Source organism: Peromyscus maniculatus, chromosome 3, assembly GCF_049852395.1.
Source record: "Peromyscus maniculatus bairdii isolate BWxNUB_F1_BW_parent chromosome 3, HU_Pman_BW_mat_3.1, whole genome shotgun sequence".
Lineage (NCBI taxonomy): Eukaryota > Metazoa > Chordata > Mammalia > Rodentia > Cricetidae > Peromyscus > Peromyscus maniculatus.
Genome location: NC_134854.1, coordinates 144483123 through 144503372, shown reverse-complemented (window position 1 = coordinate 144503372; position 20250 = coordinate 144483123). Strand labels below are relative to the sequence as shown.

Sequence of the window (20250 nt, the reverse complement as noted above, 5' to 3'; positions counted from 1 at the left end):
TTCCCGTTGTTAAAATCTCTCAGGAGAATTTCATTTTGTTCTAGAACTACTTGTATTGTCACAAACAATTTTGGATTTCCTTAAAATTAAATAAAAATGTTTTAAGAAGTAGAAGCTTACTTGAGACAGACCTGTTGTGACCTTTCCACCACAGCTCCAGCATCTATTTGTTGTTATCCTACACCATATCTGGTTACACAACCACTGATTTTTGTTGTTGGGTTTGGTTTGGTTTGGTTTGTTTGTTTGTTTGAGACAGGGTTTCTCTGTGTAGCCTTAGCTGTTCTGGATCTCACTCTGTGGACCAGTTTGGTCTCAAACACAGAGATCCACCTGCTTCTGCCTCCTGAGAGCTGAGACTTAAAGCATGGGCCACCATGAGTCTCATAATCATTATTTTTATATGATCCCACCAGCTTCTACAATAAAATAACACTCTTGATACATTATTCTCAACTCATATCTGCAGTCTCATAGTGGCATAAATAAACACTGCCATCGTGTTTTCGTTAAGACAGACTTGTTACTGTACCAGTTGTCTGCCATGATCAACTTAGAGAGGGAACTCTTCATTCTGACTCATCGATTGTCCTGCCCTTTCAGGTCCTGTGGTGAGGGAGCACAGAGGTCACAGTGCAAAACAAACCACAGCAAAGCTAAGTAAAGTACTACCTCATGGGTATGGAAGAAAAAGGGAAGCCAGTGAATAGGAGCCAGGTCCCACCAGCCCTAGGAGGACACCATCAAGTTCTTAAGATTCCCATCCCCTCCCACAGGGCCACATTAGGAGCTGAGGCCTTGAGAGCACAGGCCCTCAGCCTGAGGTGCATTTGGGAGGTTTGGGGACTTTTAGAAGGGCCTGGCCAATGGGAGCAAGAAAGGTCACTGAGGGGATTATGTCCTTTTCTTTCTCTCCTTTGAATGCCACCCCTGAAGGGAGTGGCTTTCCCCTGTGACATGCTGCCTTGCCACAGGATTCAGAATAACAGGCTAACTGTGGTGGTTTGAACGAAAATGGCCCCCAAAGGGAGTGGTACCATTAGGAAATGTGGCCTTGTTGGAGAAAGTGTGTCACTGTGAGGGTGGGCTTTGAGGTCTCTTTTCTCAAGCTTCCCTCAATGTGACCATCAGTTGACTCCTGTTGCCTGCAAGATGTAGGACTCTCAGCTCCAGCACCACATCTGCCTGTCAGGATGATAATGGACTAAACCTCTGAAACCATAAGAGAGCCATCCCAATTTAAACGTTTTGTTTATAAGAGTTGCTGTGGTCATGGTGTCTCTTCACAGCAATAGAGAACTCTAATTAAGCTACTAACTAACCAGTAGGGTTTGAATCTTAAATGCTCCCAAGGGCTCATGTGTTTAAACATCTGGTCATCAGTTGGTGGTTTTTAGGTTAAGGGGATACAGCCCATCATGATGGGGAAAGCATAGTGCCTAGTAATTATGGTGATATTGTGTTCCCCAAAATATTGTGTACCCTAATAAACTTATCTGGGATCAGAGAACAGAACAGCCACTAAATATAGAGGTCAGAAAATTGTGGCACACACGCCTATAATCCTATCACTTGGCAGGCAGAGATCCAACTGGATCTCTGTGAGTTTAAAGCCACACTGGAAACAGCCAGGCATGGTAACAAGAGCCTTTAATCCCAGGAAGTGATGGCAGAAAGGTATTTAAGGCGTGAGGACCAGGAACTAGAGCTGGTTAAGCTATTAGGCTTTTAGCAGCAGTTCAGCTGAGATGCATTTGGATGAGGACACAGAAGCTTCCAGTCTGAGGAAACAGGATCAGCTGAGGAAACAGGATCAGTCCAGGAACTGGCGAGGTGAGGAAGCTGTGGCTTGTTCTGCTTCTCTGATCTTCCAGCATTCACCCCAATACCTGGCTCTAGGTTTGTTCTTATTAATAAGACCTTTTAAGATTCATGCTTACATCTGGCGCCCAACTTGTTGGGTATGAATTCACAAAAAAGCCGCTTGCCTGCGGCTGTGCAGGACCCAGCTACGTGTTGCGAGTTGTGGTGTTGCACGCCCGTAGGGTTTGCTGAAGGAAGCAGAGGAAGATCCGGAGTTTGAGGCCGGCCTAGGAGGCTTGCTAAGGAGAATGTTTATGTCCAAGATGCAAGAGTTTATAAAATGGATTTCTCATACTTTATGGATCAAGAAGTAGGCAAAACTTGACTGGGCTAGAATTGTCAAGCTTCACCCCTACTGCCATCTAGGACCTGTATCCAAAAGCTTTCACAACCTCACAGAACAGCACCAGCTTGGGACTGACCAATTGCTCAAGCACTTGAGCCTGTAGGGGACATTTCGCATCAAAACCACAACACCTTCCATTATATAACTTCACAGATTTATCATTGCCATTTTCAACATGGAACTCCTCTTAGTAAAGAGAGCCATTTTAATGGAGCTAAAGGCCTCTGTTTTTTCCTTTGCAAAAGTGTTTCTATCCAGATGTATTATATCTTTTTTCCCCCTGTGATGGAAATTGAATTGACTGCTGTGGAATTATCTTTTTGTACAGTGTGTGAATATGTGTCACTATGATTGGGTTAGTAAACAAGCTGACTGGCCACTAGCTGAACAGGATAAAGTTAGGTGGGAAAGCCAAACTGAGAATGATGGGATGAGGAGGGGCAGAGTGAGGGGAATGGTCAGCTAGACGGAGAGTGAGTTTGACACACAAAATGGGGTAGAGGTAAAAGCCATGAGCCTTGGGACAACACATAGATTAATAAAAACAGGTTATGTTGTAAGAGCTAGTTAGTAACAAGCCTGAGCTATCAGTTGGACATTTATAATTAATATTGTGTTTCTGAGTCAGTTATTTGGGAAATGGCCACCAGTTATTTGGGATCAGGCGGTTGGGACAAGAAAACTCTGACTACAGTGGACAGTCTTGAAAATGCAGGTCAAAATGCACATATGACCTCACAGAGACTGTGGCAGCATGCATAGGGCCTGCATAGGTTTGAACCAAACATAGTGGGGTCCTAGAGATGAAAGGAGAAGTGGGTACACACCTCCACCCCTAACCCAGAAGCAACCTCTGATTGATAACTACTTGCAAACGAAAAATTTAGTTTCCTCCCAGGGATATTCACTGAAGAAACTAACCACTCTTAAGAGTTGGCTACATGTCCAGCAGTAGATGGCCAATAGGAAATGAACTCTACAGCATGGTTAGCGGTTCCTTGTCTCACAGTGTCATGTCAGGGCTCTTCCTTTTTAAAAATTTTATCTCATTTTTATTTATTTATTTTTTTTTGAGACAGGCTCTTTCTGTATGTAGCTGTGGCTGTCTTGAAACTTGCTTTGCAGACCAGGCTGGCCTCAAACTCACAGAGATCCACCTGCCTGTTCCTCCCGAGTGCTGGGATTAAAGGTTTATGCCACAACTCCCCACCCTTTATTTTTATTATATACATTATATATTTATATATTATTATATATTATATATTTTATTATATAATATATATAATACATATATTTTCTCTTTTTACCCTACAGGTCCTTTGCGTATCCATCACGGCTTCCTTTTTAGTGTTTTATGGGATTCCTGAGTGTGTGAACAAGAGGTCTCTGTGTCTATAGCTATTTTTTATGCTTCTCCTTGGCTCACTTCCTTCTGTTTGTTTTGTTTTATTCCGATGTGTTGGGTTTGCTTTATCACCGTGTCATATTATGTTATATATTACAATTATCCCTTAGAAGGCTGCTTGTTATCTTTCTTTTTTCTGCTTTTTAGTTTTTTGAGACAGGGTTTCTCTTGGTAGCCCTGGCTGTCTTAAACTAGCTCCATGGACCAGGCTGGCTTGGAACTCACAGAGATCTGCTTCCCTCTGCCTCCCGACTGATGGGATTAAAGTCATGTGCCATCATTGCCTGGTTTCTGTTTGTTTTCTAATGAGAGACAGAAATGAGGTGGATCCAGATGGGAGAGGAGGTTTGTGGTGGGGACTGGATAGATTAGAGACAGGGCAAACACTAATCTGCATATATTATATGAGGCAAAAAAATTCTCTTTCAATAAAATGAAAAAAAATTTTAAAAGAAGAAGAAAATGCTGGTCAAATATTCCACCATCGAGCTGTAATCCCTGCCTTTTGATGTTTTGAGACAGTCTGGTTATGAAGCCCAGACTCACCTGGAATTGCTAGGTAGCCTTTGTTCTCTCAAATGTGCAATCCTCCTGCCTCATCCTCCAGAAATGCTCTGAATGCAGACTTGAATCACCACTTCTTGCTTGGTTAATTAATAGTCTTGGGTCACTAGCATACCCATCGTGATTTTTCTTATGGAGGAAAGGTTGCCGGGTGTTACTCTTCATGCTCTGAGGTCTGTACTATTGAGCAGTTGTAAAGGGTTCCCCATTTTCACAACACATGTTCTTCTCTTTGAATGACATTTCTGTTCGTTGCAAATGTGGGGTGCAGAGCAAGGCACTAAGTGAGCATGAGGTAAATTTGGATTAAGTGAAGAAAGCATCAAAGACAGAGACACTTTAGAAGTATGCATTTATTTACCATGCTTGTTCAGTATTTGTATTGCAGAGGCAACAAAAATCACCATCCTGAAGGTTCCTGGATTTGGGGATTCCAGCAATGTCTTGTCCTCAAATATGAGTTTCAAGAATTTTGTTTATCTGTGTATGTGGAGAGAAGAAAGCAGCACATCAGATGATATAATTCTAACTGAGTACGGACAGCAGGGTTTTCTGCAGGAAAGTAAACTGACCATGGAGGAAACTAGGATCCATTGGATTTTCTACCATAAGCTATGATATACTTTGGTAAAGAAAGTTAGAGGAGTCTTCCAGGGTTAGTGCACCAATCCCATGGTGTACCATGCAGTGTTTTCACAGGATGAGATGGTTCTGAGCTCATCAAACAAAAGTTCTGGGTAATTTTGAAGGAGAAGAGGTCAGAGGAAGGCTTTTTGCAAGGAGTGTTAGGAGCTCACCTGAGCTGCAGGGGGCGCTGTATTCAGCAAAAACCGTTTCATCTGTAAGACATGGAAAAAAATTGAGAATGGGAGTTTGATGCTACAGCATTTTGCAGAGCACAGTGGATGTGTTAGGATTGACCAATTTCCTCCATCAGAACCTGGATGATTGCTGAAAAGTCATCTCTCTGGGGACATCAGACAAACCAAGCAAAGGAAATATCCCCCTTGAAGCCACTGGGTGACATCTTTATCCTGGGCCAGCAAGATGGCTCAGTGGGGAAAGGCACTTGATGCTATGCCTAGTGACCACAGTGAGTTCAGTCCTCAGGATCCACAGGGCAGAGGGCGAGGAACCGTTTCTCCTCATTGCCTCTGACTCCACAGGCACCGTGGCATGCCTCCCTCTCAAAAATAAGTAAGCAAATGGGCAACAGCACCAGAATAATTCACCCAAGTGAGAATATCGAAGTGTGCTTATTCTACAGTGTTTGAGCAGAATACAGGGAGTGATCCGTGGAGACGTGTGTCCTCTCAGATGCCTTTCTATATTTCTGATTTTTTTCCTTCACTATTTCTGGAACTCGTCTATTCTGAAACATTTGGCACTGAAAACCCCCATTTAATTCCCCAGCACTGGCTTTCCTCTCCCTCTTTGGTCATCAATGACCACTCAGGCTATAATTCTCTCTCATTTTTTTATTCCTACTATAATTCTTTGTATAATTCTTCATCTTTGCGTCGCTATGTTCAGAAGGAGATTTGTGTGTCTTTCCACCAATAGACACTTCTTTGTCAAATGTTTGGTCCCTTATGTTATTTAGACATGTTTGGTCACATATGATTGTTTGGACAAACAAGCAGGAACAAGACATCAGTGGCCAAATAAATTGAAATCTTACAAATGTTTGTCACACTCACATTCTTTTATTAAGAGTTGATTTGGCCAGTCAGGCCTATAAAATGTGCCATTGTCTGAAAAATAATTGTTTTAAAAACTGGGTGCAGCCGGGCGGTCGTGGCGCACGCCTTTAATCCCAGCACTTGGGTGGCAGAGCCAGGTGGATCTCTGTAAGTTCGAGGCCAGCCTGGGCTACCAAGTGAGTTCCAGGAAAGGTGCAAAGCTACACAGAGAAACCCTGTCTTGAAAAAAAAAAACTGGGTGCAATGGTATATACAAGAAATATCTGCATTTGAGAGGCTGAGTCAGGAGGATTGAGAGTTTGAGGTTAGCCTGGGCTGCATATTGAGAAACTGTCTTAAAAAAAGGAAGAAAAGGAAAAAAGAGAAAACTTCAAGTTGCTTTAGGGCGCTTCCTAATCCCTTGCTCACCTGTCTCGTAGTAGTCATAGACTTTCACAATGGCAGGCTGCAGGTTCCTAACTGGGATGTCTTGTTGAATGACGAAGGAAAAGGCCAGTGTCTGATTGGTCACCTGGCAAAGGGAGAAAAGTAATCCAGAATCACATCATGGCGGTGGCCACTGTTTTTCTTCAGCATCACTCAGTCCCTCGTATTTGAGAAACAGTTATGCATGGATATCATTTAACCTCTCAGTCACTGTGTTCCTAACTGCTCACATATGTGGATGGTGATTGGACTTTAGAGTAGAGAAGAGAGGAACTGAAGTAGAGGCTCCTGGGAGTATATGAAACTTTTCTAGTCTATTAAACTATTCCAAAAATCCATATTCCTCCCCAGTGTGTGATGTAGGGCTTTGTCCATTGTGAGAGTTAAGCCCTTTGACCTGCTGACTTGGGAGCCTATGGTAAGTCCCAGGAAAGCCAGCAATGAGGAAAGGGAATTTCAATATTTGTATATTACATTATTATTATTATTATTATTATTATTATTATTATGTGTTCATATATATACTAGTGGAGGCCAAATGCGGGAATTAGATCCCCTGGAACTGGAGATACAGGCATTTCTGAGTTGGTGTGAGTTATAGGAACTGAACTCGGGTCTTCTTCTAGAGCAGTAAGTTCTCTTAACTGCTGAGCCATGTCTCCAGGCCAGGAATGACAATTTAAAATATCATCTAGTATGAGCTGAGGGAATGTGCCTCCCCAAAAGACTTCCTAGAGACCTACTTTTTTCCTGCCTTATGTTTCCCATAAAGACCCACCTAGACATGTCTGGGGAGGCAAGAAGTATGCTCACCTGACCTACATCGATCAAGGACTGTCCACTAGACATGTCTGGAGAGGTAAGAAGAGTGCTCACCTGACCTACCTAAATCAAGGACTGTCCACCTATACATAGTTAGGGAGGCAGGAAGGACCCTCACCTGACCTACATAAACCAAGGACTGTCCACTAGACACAGTTAGGGAGGCAGGAAGGACTCTCACCTGATCCACATATAATAAGACATTGTTGTTGCTCACTTCTGTTCTGCTCACATGCTCTGATCTTTCAAGCTGGAATGAGAGAAAACACTGTGTTACTGAAAAGGCAAAGGCCTTGGGGGTGAAGAAGGCAAATGAACTGAGGGATGGAAGATGATAGAAAGAGATGTTACCAGTTCATTAAAGTGAGTTGGAAGAGACTTTCCAATAAGAAAGAAAATATATGAAGAAGACTGGGAATGCCACTCCACTAGAGGCCTGACAGAATATGACCTGACTTAGTAATCAGTATTTTTGACTTTTGTTTGAAGGTGAAGTGGTCCTGCATTCGATAGTACTCACCTTACATTCTCTGTGCAAGTATCTTTCTCTGTACTCTGCTATTGATCTTAGCTTGCTGTTAATTTTCAAAGTTCTTAAAACACCACATCTACAATTTTGGTACTTAATAATATTTTCCCCTGAATCATTATTGACTAATTTCATTATGCTTTAAAAATTATTATTAGCTAGATTATGAACTCAGTGTACTCAGACATCTTTCTTATATTTCTTCTGCTGGCTGCTATCACAGACCACACCTATACTTAGAATTATATAAATCAAATTTTGTTAAATTAGTTTTGGTTCAGGATGGCATTATTATGATGATGTTGGCAAGTTTCTGGTCTGAAGATACAGAAATCCAAACATCTGGTCCACCTACCCTTTTCACTGTTGGTTTCAATGGAATGAAACCAGACACCATCTTCACATCAACAATCACCATGTTGGAGGATGGACGGCTCCCTGTATAACTGCAGACCAGAGAAGTGAATGGAAGGAATATTTTTAATGCTTTGAATCTTGCCTCCTTGGAGCTCAAGCAGCAATTCCTGATATTCCCTCTGTGATTTTTCCATACTTTAAAATATATAGTCTTTACTGTAAATATAAATAATTCTGAAAATAGACTGCATAACAATATCATCTGGGAGTTCATTAAAAATAGAGGGATCCCTGGGGTGGGCTTGCCAGCCAGCATAGTCTTCTCAGAAAGCCTGGGCCAGTAAGAAACCTTATCTCAAAAACCTAAAATATGTGGAACCTGAGGACTGACAGTTGTCCTCTCTTTCTGTTTCTGTCCCCCCATCTCTGTATCTCTCTTTCTGTCTCTGTCTCTTTCTCTCTGTCTCTCTCTCTGTCCCTCTATCTCTCTCTCTCTCATACATACACACACACAGGTACACATACCACTGTTGTGGAATATTAGTTTAATGATGCAAAGATGTGTTGCATTCTTTTATGTTGTATGTGTTTAACTCTGTAAAGCTGTGTTACTTTGTCCACCTGAAGCAACTAATTGGACTAATAAAGAGGGGAATGGCCAATGACTAGGGAGGAGAGAGGGATAGGCGGGCCTGGCGGGCAGAGAGAATATATAGGAGGAGAAATCTAGGCTCAAGAAGAGGAACAAGAAAAGGAGGAGAGGACGATCGGCACCAAGAACCAAGCCACCAGCCACACAGCCAACATGGAATAAGAAGGAAAGCAAGATATATAGAATAAAGAAAGGTAAAAAGCCCAAGGGCAAAACATAGTTAAAGAGAAATGGTATAATTTAAGTGAAGTTAGAAAAGCTGGTTAGAAACAAGCTAAGCTAAGATTGGGCATTTATAAAATAAGAAGTCGTCTCCATGTTTTTATTTGGGAGCAGGGTGGTAGGCCCCCAAAGAGAAAAACAACAAGCTACACCCCATCACACTGGGAAACAGGATAATAGGTCACACTGTGGATGTCTTCTTTCCATCCAAGATCCCTTCAGTTTTGCAGTTAGCACCCACTGCTGGTTACAGTTTATACGAAGTTTTTGACACGTGTCAGAAGAACAGAATATCTTTTTTTCCCTCTAGAAAAATGGAATCTTAAGAGACCAGGAAGGCCTTTGTTGGTGAAGAAGAATAGCCCACATTAAAGTATCATAGAAAAAAGAATAATCTATTATTTTACTATGATAGTGGGTGAGAAAGGAACCAGAAAAGTAGACTAATTAGAGATTATAATTCTACAGTTCTTTGTTGTTTGCTTTGCTGGAGTCAAGTATTTATTTTTTTGACAAAGCAAAATCCTAACGAAGCCTTGCTTTGGATATCCATGAACCCATTCTGTGAAGAGATCCAGGAGGACAACACTGTAGTAGGCAAGAGAGACAGAGGCTCATACCTGATTTCTAGTGAGATCTGGAAGCTGTTGTGGCCTTTGGGGTTATCACATGTCAGAGGTTCTGTCTGTACCCGCAGAGTGAATGCAGACTCCTGTTTCTCCAAGTGCACATTGTATCTTAGCATTGTCTGACAAGTAGTGAATAGAAATATTTACCTCCATTGCACCGGATCCTTGGATCAATTTCTCCCAATTTGAGCATGATGTGTGCAGGTAGGCAAAGGGATACTTTCCATTTTGGGGAAGGACGTTCCCAGCTGTCCCAGAATCTTACCTGAGCATACACACATCCTTCCCCTGACACCTTGATGTCATAGTCCCCAGGGACGTCTGGTAGTGGGGCCTGCTGCAGCAACAGGCGATTGCTGTTCTCTATTTGGAACTCTCTAGAAAATGTCCCTGAAGACTGGATGGTCACCAGAGGAGTTTTCTGACTTCTAGCAAAAGTAACTGCTCCATACTTGGACAAAGCATGGAGAGCCACCACAGTGTCCTGTGAGGGATGAGTATAAAAGTTCAGTTTAGCATCAGTATGGAAGGGCTCAGGCTCTTCCTGAGGCTGTGACAAAAGTGTCCTGAGGTTTTGTCTTTAGTTATTTGATCTCTAGACTTTAATTTAGGAAATATCTGAGAACCAAAAACATCCACTTAATTTCCCTCCTTACACAGAGCACCCTGGCATATGCAGATTTCCCCCAAACCAGTACAAAGAATAAATCCAAATTAGATTTTTCTTCTAGCATTTACTGTTTTTCTTCCTTTGTCCTTGATTCCCATGATGATGCCGAGCATCTGTCAACAAAATCACGTTCTTGCTCTCACCACCAAACTCTCTTCTGCACTGAGGGACACTCAAGAGACATCAACATCATGGCCAAGTGCCAGTCACGATCCAATCTTAGCAAATAAAGGAAAAACTGTGATCTAGTGCTGTCCTTCCTCGCCTTGCTCCTCGGCAGCATACTCTGTGGGGATGTACTCCATGCTCTAGATAGGATCTCTCCCACAGGATCCCTCCTTATCCCAAGTCAGCTCCAGATGCTATCCTGACTGCAGAGCCCAAAAAGAGAACAGAAACATGCAGTGAGGGTTTTACTGTATTTACAATGCAGACTTCCTGTTGAGGTGAAAGACTGAAAGAATTGAATGCAAACAGGGTGGCTAATGTCATGGAAGGTTCCTGTTGGTACATTGTTCTCCTTTAGAGGAACTGACCTCCTCACTATACCTCTCTGGAGATTAACTCTGCCATATATGCCCTGAATATAGGAGCATCATTTATAGACACTATGGTAGATGTATATTTTTGGAAACTATTACCTCATGAGAATTATACTGACTAGATGATAAAGCAAATGGTTTACAGCCTTGATTGGATCTAACTGTCCTGAGGTAAAGCAAGCCTGCAAGAGTTCTACTAGCTTGGGGAAAACCTGAGGGCAATCTCTCCATACATAAGATTGGGAGAGTCTGTCAGGAGAAGGGGAATGGCCTCACCTAAGAGCAGCACGATGATAAAGATGCAGTTTGGTCCAGTTAGCATCTCTTAGGTACTCATTGTGCTATTCCAGCTTGACCAATTATATAAGGATTCTGGACACTTCAGGGTTTTTGCCATTGTTTTCTATCAAGGTTTGGGTCTGGGTCAGAAGTCCTCAGCAACTTAGGCCTGTTTCACTAAATGTGGTATGAAGAGACCTCTTGTGTCTGAACATAGGAACTAGGAAAATTCATTATGGAATGTATCATCCCTCACTTCCTATAGACTCAAAATACCCATGAGGAACATGCCCTTGTTTTTTTCCCTCCTCTTCCCTTTTTTCTTGTTCCTGCATCTCTTGTTCAAATCCCCTCACTGCATGGGACTCTGAAGGAAAGTCACCGACCTGTGTGGAAGAGAAGCCGCCATGGGAATTCTGCTGCTTTGTGATCCACTTCACGATGCGCACTGCCAAAGCCAGGTCCTCAGGTGCTGGGGCTGGCTGGGCAGTGAGGAGAGTGAGGAGGACATAGGCATTCATCTCCACTTCAGCAGAGGGAGCCTGGGGTTTGTACAGATACCTCTCTGAATTCCTGGGTTTCTGAGGTCTTTCCCAATGGACGGAGTTGTCTTAGGGTAAAAATAGAGAAATAACTAGAAGTGTGAGTAGCCAATGAATGACTGTATGTCTCTATCTAGAAAGAAGGATATATAAGAAAGTTGTAGCGGGTTTTCAAGTTTTCGCTCAGAATAATCCCAGATTTATTATTAGCAGTAAAAAAATCTGCTGCTGGTATGATAGGGTAGGACTGAGAAAGATATGAAGACAGAAATTCGTAAGCTGTTAACTAAACTACACCCCCAGTGATGCTCTAGCAGAGTTGGTGAGAAGACAAGAACAGACATGATTCTTTCACTCATTAATTCCCTCACACCCTACAAAACATCACTAGTTAAGTGTTCAGTCCAAATGACTCAGGAAAGTTTCCCATTGGCTTCAGAATTGCAGTTGAAAGAGCAAAACCTTGAGCATCAGTTCTTTTTTCCTGTTCTTTATAGTCTTGCCTCCTCCTGACAGGTGTATGTGTATCTGAGGGGAAAGTTAAGCTTTAGCTACATTTCCCTTTGTAACGGTAGTTGAACTGTGTGCATTCTATTGTGATATTACATTTGTTCATTTGGGTACACTAGGAGAAAACACTGAAGAGAAGGTGTTGTGTGTAGAAGAAAGGCTAATTTCCTAATGTGTCAGTCCAAGGAGAAACCTCAGAGTGCCATGGGGATGAACTAAAATGTAATACTATTTCCACACATCCGTCTACTCCCGTTTCCCATCACTGGAACTGGATGGAGACAAACATCCTACCTTCCTTTACAGCTTCAGTATCAAGTGATTTTAGGATTTCATTTCTCTTGTCCTGGTTCCCTGCCAGAGCGAAAGCGTAGGCCAGCAGTGCCTTGGTGTACACAGAGCTGCCATCTCCCCTGTGCTCCATTGACTTCCAGGATGACTCCAGGCAGGTCAGCGCTTTGGAGACAACAGGTTGCTGTTGGCAGAACAGTGAATCCTGAGCATTGTGAAAAAGTGTCCTAGCAGGCCTTGGAAGAAACATGGAGGATGGAGACATTGATGCTTTTCAAATGAATCCTTCCATTCCCTCCACTCTTCTTTTTTCCTTTCTCCCTACCTCTTTTCTTCTATCCCTCCCTCTCTCCTTCTCTCCTTCCTTCTCTCCTTCCTTTCCTTCTTTCTTTCCTATCTTCTGTCATTGATCATCTGTCTATCCTCTATCTTTTGGAGCCATTTCTTTCTTAAACTATATTCCATTTAAATACAGACTAATAATGACAGTATTAGAGGCCATGTGTTTGTCTTGATTTTTGGAACGTAGTCAGGATTTCACTGAGCAGGTGGATACTCATTAATGGAATATTACAAATGCAAAACTCTTGTTAAAAAGAAAGCTGCCATTTGGCTTTAGAGAGGATAGGAAGCCACAAACTTTTTACTAGTTTGGGAAGATTGAAAAGCAATGTGTCACCTACTGTGTCTGGAAGTGAACTCTCCAGAAGGGCAATGGTTATATAGGCAGAGAGAGTCACTTCGTCTTCTACTCCACCCTGTAAACAAAAGGAATGAAATAGGTAAAGTATACAGCAAGCAATCCACTAAATATGTCTTCCCTGCTTGTATTCAATCCTTCGTATTCAATGGAAGTTCTCATTAACACCCCCATTATGAAAAGCACATTGTCAGCCTGAAAGCTGGTTTGTTTCAGTGGTAAGGAGTATGGCCCGACTTTCAGATGTTATTATTAGGTCACCATACTTATAAGTAGTTCAGAATAGGTCACCTTCATGGCATTGTTGAACAGCGATCCAGAGCTCCTGAAACAGCCATTGTCCTGCTGCTGCTGGGAGAGCCAGGTGAAGGCGTGGGTGATGTGTGTTTCATCGATGAAGATGAAGGCTCGAGCTTGGGCAAAAGACTTGAGCACAAAGGCTGTGAGCCTGATCGGGGAGGGAGAGTGGGGAGATGAGGGCTTTTGTTCTGATGCAGTCCCTTCACACTCGGGTTTCTGGGGTCTGGACCACACTCATGAACAATCAGCCTAAGTTTCTCTGAGCACACGAAGCTCACAGTTTCTCTTCCTCTTTCAAAGTAGTCTTCCATTCCTGGTCCTCTTGGATGTGGACACCACTGTGTGGTCCAGCTGGTTCCTGCTCTGCTTCTCACTGTTTCTCCATCACTCACTCTCCTGTTTCCCTAACACCTGTACCCTCATCTTAGCCTTTTCCCCTTCCAATGATTTTCTTTTGTAGATCAGAAAAACCTTCTCTCCTAAAACTCCTGTGCTGTGGGATGTTCTGTATGTCCTGTGGGAGCCCATTCTCGGGTTCCTCCTGGCTTTACCCAGCAGGTTCCCATATAGGATGATTAGGACCACGGGCCTGAGTGCAGGTGTCTGAGATGGTCTGCACTTGCCTGTGCTGTGGGATGGTCTGTATGTCAAGTTGCTCTGATTGGTCAATAAATAAAACCTGATTGGCCGTGGCTAGGCAGGAAGTATAGGCGGGACTAACAGAGAGGAGAAATAGAAGAACAGGAAGGCAGAAGGAGACACAGCCAGCTGCCACCCTGATAAGCAGCATGAAAAGATGCTGGTAAGCCATGAGCCACATAGCAAGGTATCGATTTGTGGAAATGGATTAATTTAAGCTATAAGAACAGTTAGCAAGAAGCCTGCCACAGCCATACAGTTTGTAAGCAATATAAGTCTCTGTGTTTACTTGGTTCGGTCTGAGAGGTTGTGGGACTGGCGAGTGACAGGGATTTGTCCTAACTGTGGGCCAGGCAGGAGAACTCTAGCTACACTCCTGCAACATGTTTTCCACCTCACAATGTCCATCTCTCTCCTTGGCTTACTTCCTGTTTCTATCAGTTTCTATGTCATTTGTCACCTGTAATGTCTGTGTGTTTATCCCAAGAACACATTCTTATGCAATACAGGACCACATGAAGAACGGTATCAGCTTTTTAAGAGTTATGAGCATCTTTGGATGCTCAACAATATGTAGCTGGGTATTTATGATGAAAAATCTTGTGGAGGAATGAAAAAGCCAGCGTACTGAATTGAGTAAAACAGGTCGTATAGATTCAAGGCAGATGAGCCTTGAGACAGTTTCAGTTCTGAATGTAGGATTCCTGCTAACTCGGAAATGTTCATTCTCAGCCCAGGCATCCACTGTATTCCCATGACATAAGACACATGCAGAGTTGCCATGAGGACCAAGAGTGGAGCAAGCCCTACACATAGTGGACTTTCCTTACCAAGTGCTTCCTTGACTCTGGTCGCCCTGATCCCCGAAGGCGCTGTAGGAGCCATCATTGTGTTTGTAGTTCAGCTCCCTCTGATAGCCTGGAATGGAAGGCTTGGGTGTGTTTTGAAGAAACTGATGCTCAGAGAAGGACAAGATGTCAGTCTGAAGCCAGAGAGGCCCTCACATACTCTGGCTTATAGGACTGACCAAATGGGAAACCTGCTCAGCTTCCCCCCTCCAATGATAAGCCCATTTCTAGAGAGACCATTCACAAGAACCAAGTGTAATTTCTAAGCCTTACTGACCAGCATTGAGGTAACCAATGGCCTCTGACTTGATCTTCTCAGTCAGTTGTTGGGTCTCATTCAGATATTTCAGTACGTAGATGTTAGGAGCAAAAAGGACCATGTTCTGCTCCCCACAGCCAAAGGGCATTGCAAGAAGATTCTGTGTGTTTTTTATGGCTGAACTCAAGATATCACCTGGAAGTGAGAGATGTAACATCAGACAGAACAGACATTATCTTCAAGAACAAAGTAACATCTCTAATAGAATCACTTCCAATGAAGGAATTTCAAGGGTGCGGTGTGTGGGGAACCCAGTGGATATTGGGGGTCTAGAGACAGAAGAAGGATGTCAAAGAGTTCAAGTGTAATAGTTCAGAAGCTACATTTGGAATCACGGTGGACACAGGGCAGTGGTAGTGACTATTGTCCCAAGTCCTCCAGGGATGGAATGACTCACCCAACACAGAGAAATGGGCTCTGGCTGAATCTTTCACTACTGCTGGTGGGAGCATCAGGGACAATTTTTCAGATATGCCAGCATCTTAATAAACAAAACAAACAGGTAGACAATTATCTCAGTACTCAGAACTCCTAAAGTGCCCTAAGGCCAGTTGCTTAGAACTATGTCTTAAGTTTTGATTCTTGTCTCTCTAGAAAAATGATCTTGTTGTAAATATCACAAATCTACATTTCCTGGTAGTACTGGCTTGCTAAGCTCTATTGCATTTGCTTTTATCACTGATTGTATTGAAGAAAAGCATTTCCAAAAGGACTTGCTGAGTCTCCTATCGATGCCTTAGCTAATTATTTAATAGACACATGGAAATATGTTTATTCATTTAATTGTGGTTTGGGTATATTCTGCTTTGATTTTTTTCTCTTTGTTTTGTGCATGTGTGAACTTTGACATAAGTTAGTGTTTTCTGCCAATAGGGATCTCAACTGAGAAAATGCCTCCATAAAATCAGCCCATTGGCAGGTCTTGGGGCATTTTCCTTTTAATGATGGATGTGGCAGGGCCTAGCCCAGTGAGGGTGGTCCTCATCAGAGCAGGTGGTCCTGTCAGGTGTATAAGGAAGCAAACTGAGCAAGTCAGGGAAGGCCAGCCAGTGAGCAGCGCTCCCCACAGCTCTGCTTCAGTTCCTGCCTGCAGGTTCCTGTCCTCACTTCCCTCATGATGGACTTACTGTGTAAGATGAATAAACCTCTCCTCTCCAAGGTGCTTTTGGTCATGGTGTTTTATCTTAGCCCTGGAAACCTAAAATAAGGCAATGTTTGAATAAACCTCCAGTATGTCAGAATAAGTAAATGGATAAATTCTGAACTGGCCTTTGGTATTCCTGGTTCCCCCTGAGTGGCCTTAGGAGGTTTCACCGATCACTCCCGTGCTGCCCTCATGGAAGGCTTTCCTATGGCAGGGGTGATGGCCAGATTGTCGTGTAATAAATAAATATCAGAAGATCCAGAATTAATCAATGGGAAGAAGAGGGTTTTTGTTACATTTTCCTTGTTTTTTTAAAAATTAATCTCCAGTAACCTCGTTCATTCACTTCCTTCCATGGAAAACATTTAAAGGACTTTAGCATTATATGATGATTTTTCTTCTACACACTGTATTAGTCACTGTTACATTAGTTTATCCCTTTTACAAAGATATTTGCTTATTTCATCTCTCTTGCTAATTTTCATATAATAATGGATTTTACATTAAATTTAAACTAATTCCAATTTCTTTATTCTTTTGACAAATATATCTTGGACAAGCACTCCTCCACTCACTAGTGCGGGTGCTGGTCATGTGGTCATTCCTGTGAGTGGACAGTCTCTGCCTTTGTGCCTGTCCCTCACAGGGGACAGTGAGCTCCCCTTGGGTGACACAGTGCTGTATTTCTTTTGCAATATCCAGTGAGTAGCATGGATAAAAGAACAAGTCATAGAAACAACTATTACAGAGAAATATGCGTGGTACACTTCATGATTTAGCTCGGCTTGTATATAGACTTTATTCAGCCATAAAAACATTTGTTTTTATTTATAATCTAATACATTTCTGTGTTTTTCCTCTTTTTTAGGTAATTTTTGGTTGTGTTCTCTTCTGAGCTATTCCCTAGCTATAACTTTCTAAGTACTGAGATGGACTGGAAGAGAAGGTTCTGTGGTCTAGAGAAAAGGGCTACAGTGAACTCTGAAGTCCTAGGTATACCATGACTGTACTCTTGATAGCTGCATCAGGTAAGTAAAGATTTTGATAATTTATGTGGCTCAGTTTTTTTTTTTTTTTTTTTTTTTTTTTTAGTGGTTATAAGGTATTCAGTATCCTGGTTTTCTTTTAATATTTTTTTTCATTTATTTTACACACCAACCACAGTTTCCCCTCCCTTCTCCTTTACTAGTCTCTCCTCCCACCTCCAGTCTACCCCCTAGCCACTCCTCCCCCATTCAGAAAGGAGCAGGCATCCATTGGTGCCAACAAAGCATGGCATATCAAGTTCAGGCAGGAATAAGCTCCTTCCCTGGCTGGCATCAAGGCTGGGCAAGGCATCCCAGCCTGGGGAATACATTCCAAAAAGCCAGCTCATGCACCAGGGACAGGTCCTGATCCCACTGCTAGGAGCCCCCAAAAACAGACCAAGCTTCTCAACTATCCTGGTTTTCTTATAGAAATATTTCAAGAGATCTAAGTAGATGATGTAAGTTAATATCTTATTGCTGTTTTGAAGGATTCTCACCTGATGCACAGAGCAGTGAACTGAAGGTGTGTTCTTTCTTAATTCCTTCGGGCTTGACAAAAAGATAGAAAGTTCAGACATGAGAAATTACTGAGTGTGCAAATACAAAGATGCTGGTGATATTTTTTAATGGTCGTGAGGGGAGACAGCATCTCTACTTTTGGTCCAGACTGGAATTAGATGGTCTAATTTTCCACCATTTCAGGAATGGCATGAACATTTGAGAATTTGTGGATGCCAGGTCAAAAAGAAGGTAACAAGGAAAGATAATAAAGAAAAAATATAGCATCAGAAGACAGAGCTCAAGCTTAAGCAGATAAACTGGCATAGCCCATCCCCTCCAAGCTCCAGTTAAGACAATAGTAGGAAGAAAGAAGACAGAACACACTGATTTTAAGCCTGAGCTTGCCACTTGCTGTGAGGTATCCTAAGATCACATATTATTATCTTCTATTTTTCATCTAAATACAGTCGACCTCACTCCATTCTCAGCACAAGGTCAATCAAGGGAGGTCACTCACCTCCACTATCAGGACTTTGACAACTGTGTCCTTCTTCCCAGTTTCAGGAACTGTGGCCACCTCAGAACCACAAGGCTCTGGGGACTGTCGTGCTTCTGCAGTCACAGAGAAATTCACATTCCCTGAAACACACGGTCCACAGAGCTGAGCTCAGATGTGCCAGGAACTTGGCATCCTCCAAACCCCAAGATCTGCAAAGTATCCTCAGTTCTATGGTTCAAGGGCTTGTCCTGTATTTAAGAAGTTGGTAAGCATGGGCCAGAAGAAGCCATGACCCAGAGCTTGAGGGCCCAATGAGAAGAAAGCAACTTCAGAACGCTTCCTGCATTCAGTCTTTGTGCACAGAGTCCCTTACAGAGTCTCCACTCACCTAATGATTTGGGAGTTACCAACCAGGATGTGGTGTGCCTCCCGTTGGCACAGAGGCAGTAAGAATCTTCGTCTTTTGACACTGGGACAGCTGTGAAATCGGGGGAGTCTTCCAGCAGCACACCGACCTGTGGCCCCACATGGGCGAAGAAATAGCAAAGATGTCACCACAGGAGGACAACATATTATGTGTGGATGGAGGTAGGTGAAAGGGTGTGGAGGGGATTTGTGTTAAAAGAGATTAGGAGCAGTGCTTTTGGGACTCATGGGCCTAAAATGTCACATAAGGTGACACAGAGGCTTGCATGTATTTCATCTGCACATACATGTCTAAAATTTTATTTAGCTATCATCTATGTATTATCTACACAAATAAGTAAAGAAAGAATTATAAATTTATCTATTTATATTTGCTTCATTTTTATATCAAAGATATATTCACTGTACTAGATTTTTTTAACTACTGTATGTAAGTATATATCTACCTCTAACAAAAGAAAATCCATTGTAGAACAATATGCCATATTATCTGAACAACAGCCTACTACATCTTTGTGGACCATATCTTTTGATTATATCCAAGGTCACATGGACTATCTATGTCTGTCAGTACAGTATGTCCTCTTTCAATAATGGCGAAATCACCTAATACATTTTATGTAGTGTCCATATTGTTAAACAACCCTTTGTTGTATATGTAGCTAGAGTCTGGGAATTCTTAAGCATTTAGAACCAGTGCTGACAGGCCCAATACAACCCCTTCCTCCCTTTTTTCCTTCTTTCCATTTAATTCTTAGTTAAAGTTTACACACACTAATTTCCCTCTACCCCTCTGGTCATGCTTTATTCAGAAAGATCTTCACCCGGATGCATGTAGGGAGGTAGTTCAGCACGGTGGCCTTGAGCGTGAAGGCTTCTCCACGGATCACAGAGTAGGGCATCGTGAGCTCCACAAAGAAGGGCTGGAAGGCTTGGAGAGATACCGCAGGGGAAAGGCCAAGTCCAGTGTCACTGGACAGGCAGAGGGCTCCGGCCTTCCACTCAGTGATGGTGTCAGGGACTGTCACTTCCACTTCAGCTGCTCCTGATGAGCTGGGGGAGTGAGAATGTGAGGCCCAGAAAGTGAGCACGTGAACGAGTTATTTCTGAGATGGTCACTATGATTGTGATCTAACGCTATCCCCAAGGAGTGTGACCTAACGCCACCCCTTCCCTTTGAGTCCTTCAAAGGAGCGATAGAAAGAGGACAGTGTAAACAGGACTCCAGTGCAAAAATGAAAAGTTTTTCTGTCGTCTTGTTTACCCAGCTCAAATCATGGCCTCATGACACCTCTAGTCTCTATGTTAGTGGAAATTTGAACATAGATTTGAAGTTGTCTCTGAACTCCCATCTCCACAATACCATAGGACAGTTTGTAACTTATATGGTCCACTCCATGTAGCAGTCTAGTAGTCTACTCCATGTAGGACTGCCTCTCTTCCTACTCAATATGGCGTTCCTGAATGGTTTTAAGCATTGGAAAGGTATATGAT

At 42.6% G+C, this 20250-nt stretch overlaps 1 protein-coding gene across 1 annotated transcript in view; it reads right to left on the bottom strand.

The window, feature by feature from the left end:
* Positions 1-4513: 4513 nt before the first annotated feature.
* LOC143272501 (murinoglobulin-1-like) overlaps positions 4514-20250 on the bottom strand; it is a 70793-nt gene continuing 55056 nt past the window's right edge. The window contains exons 19-36 of the mRNA XM_076567877.1: positions 19581-19809; positions 18719-18845; positions 18349-18470; positions 17828-17879; positions 15556-15639; positions 15117-15293; positions 14822-14909; positions 13344-13500; positions 13036-13110; positions 12356-12536; positions 11396-11619; positions 9784-10002; positions 9510-9637; positions 8014-8104; positions 7311-7379; positions 6290-6392; positions 4976-5017; positions 4514-4658 (exon numbers count right to left, since the gene is read on the bottom strand). Coding sequence (XP_076423992.1) covers positions 4642-4658; positions 4976-5017; positions 6290-6392; positions 7311-7379; positions 8014-8104; positions 9510-9637; positions 9784-10002; positions 11396-11619; positions 12356-12536; positions 13036-13110; positions 13344-13500; positions 14822-14909; positions 15117-15293; positions 15556-15639; positions 17828-17879; positions 18349-18470; positions 18719-18845; positions 19581-19809 — 2185 coding nt within the window. The 3' untranslated portion in view covers positions 4514-4641. The remainder of the gene's footprint in view (positions 4659-4975; positions 5018-6289; positions 6393-7310; positions 7380-8013; positions 8105-9509; positions 9638-9783; positions 10003-11395; positions 11620-12355; positions 12537-13035; positions 13111-13343; positions 13501-14821; positions 14910-15116; positions 15294-15555; positions 15640-17827; positions 17880-18348; positions 18471-18718; positions 18846-19580; positions 19810-20250) is intronic.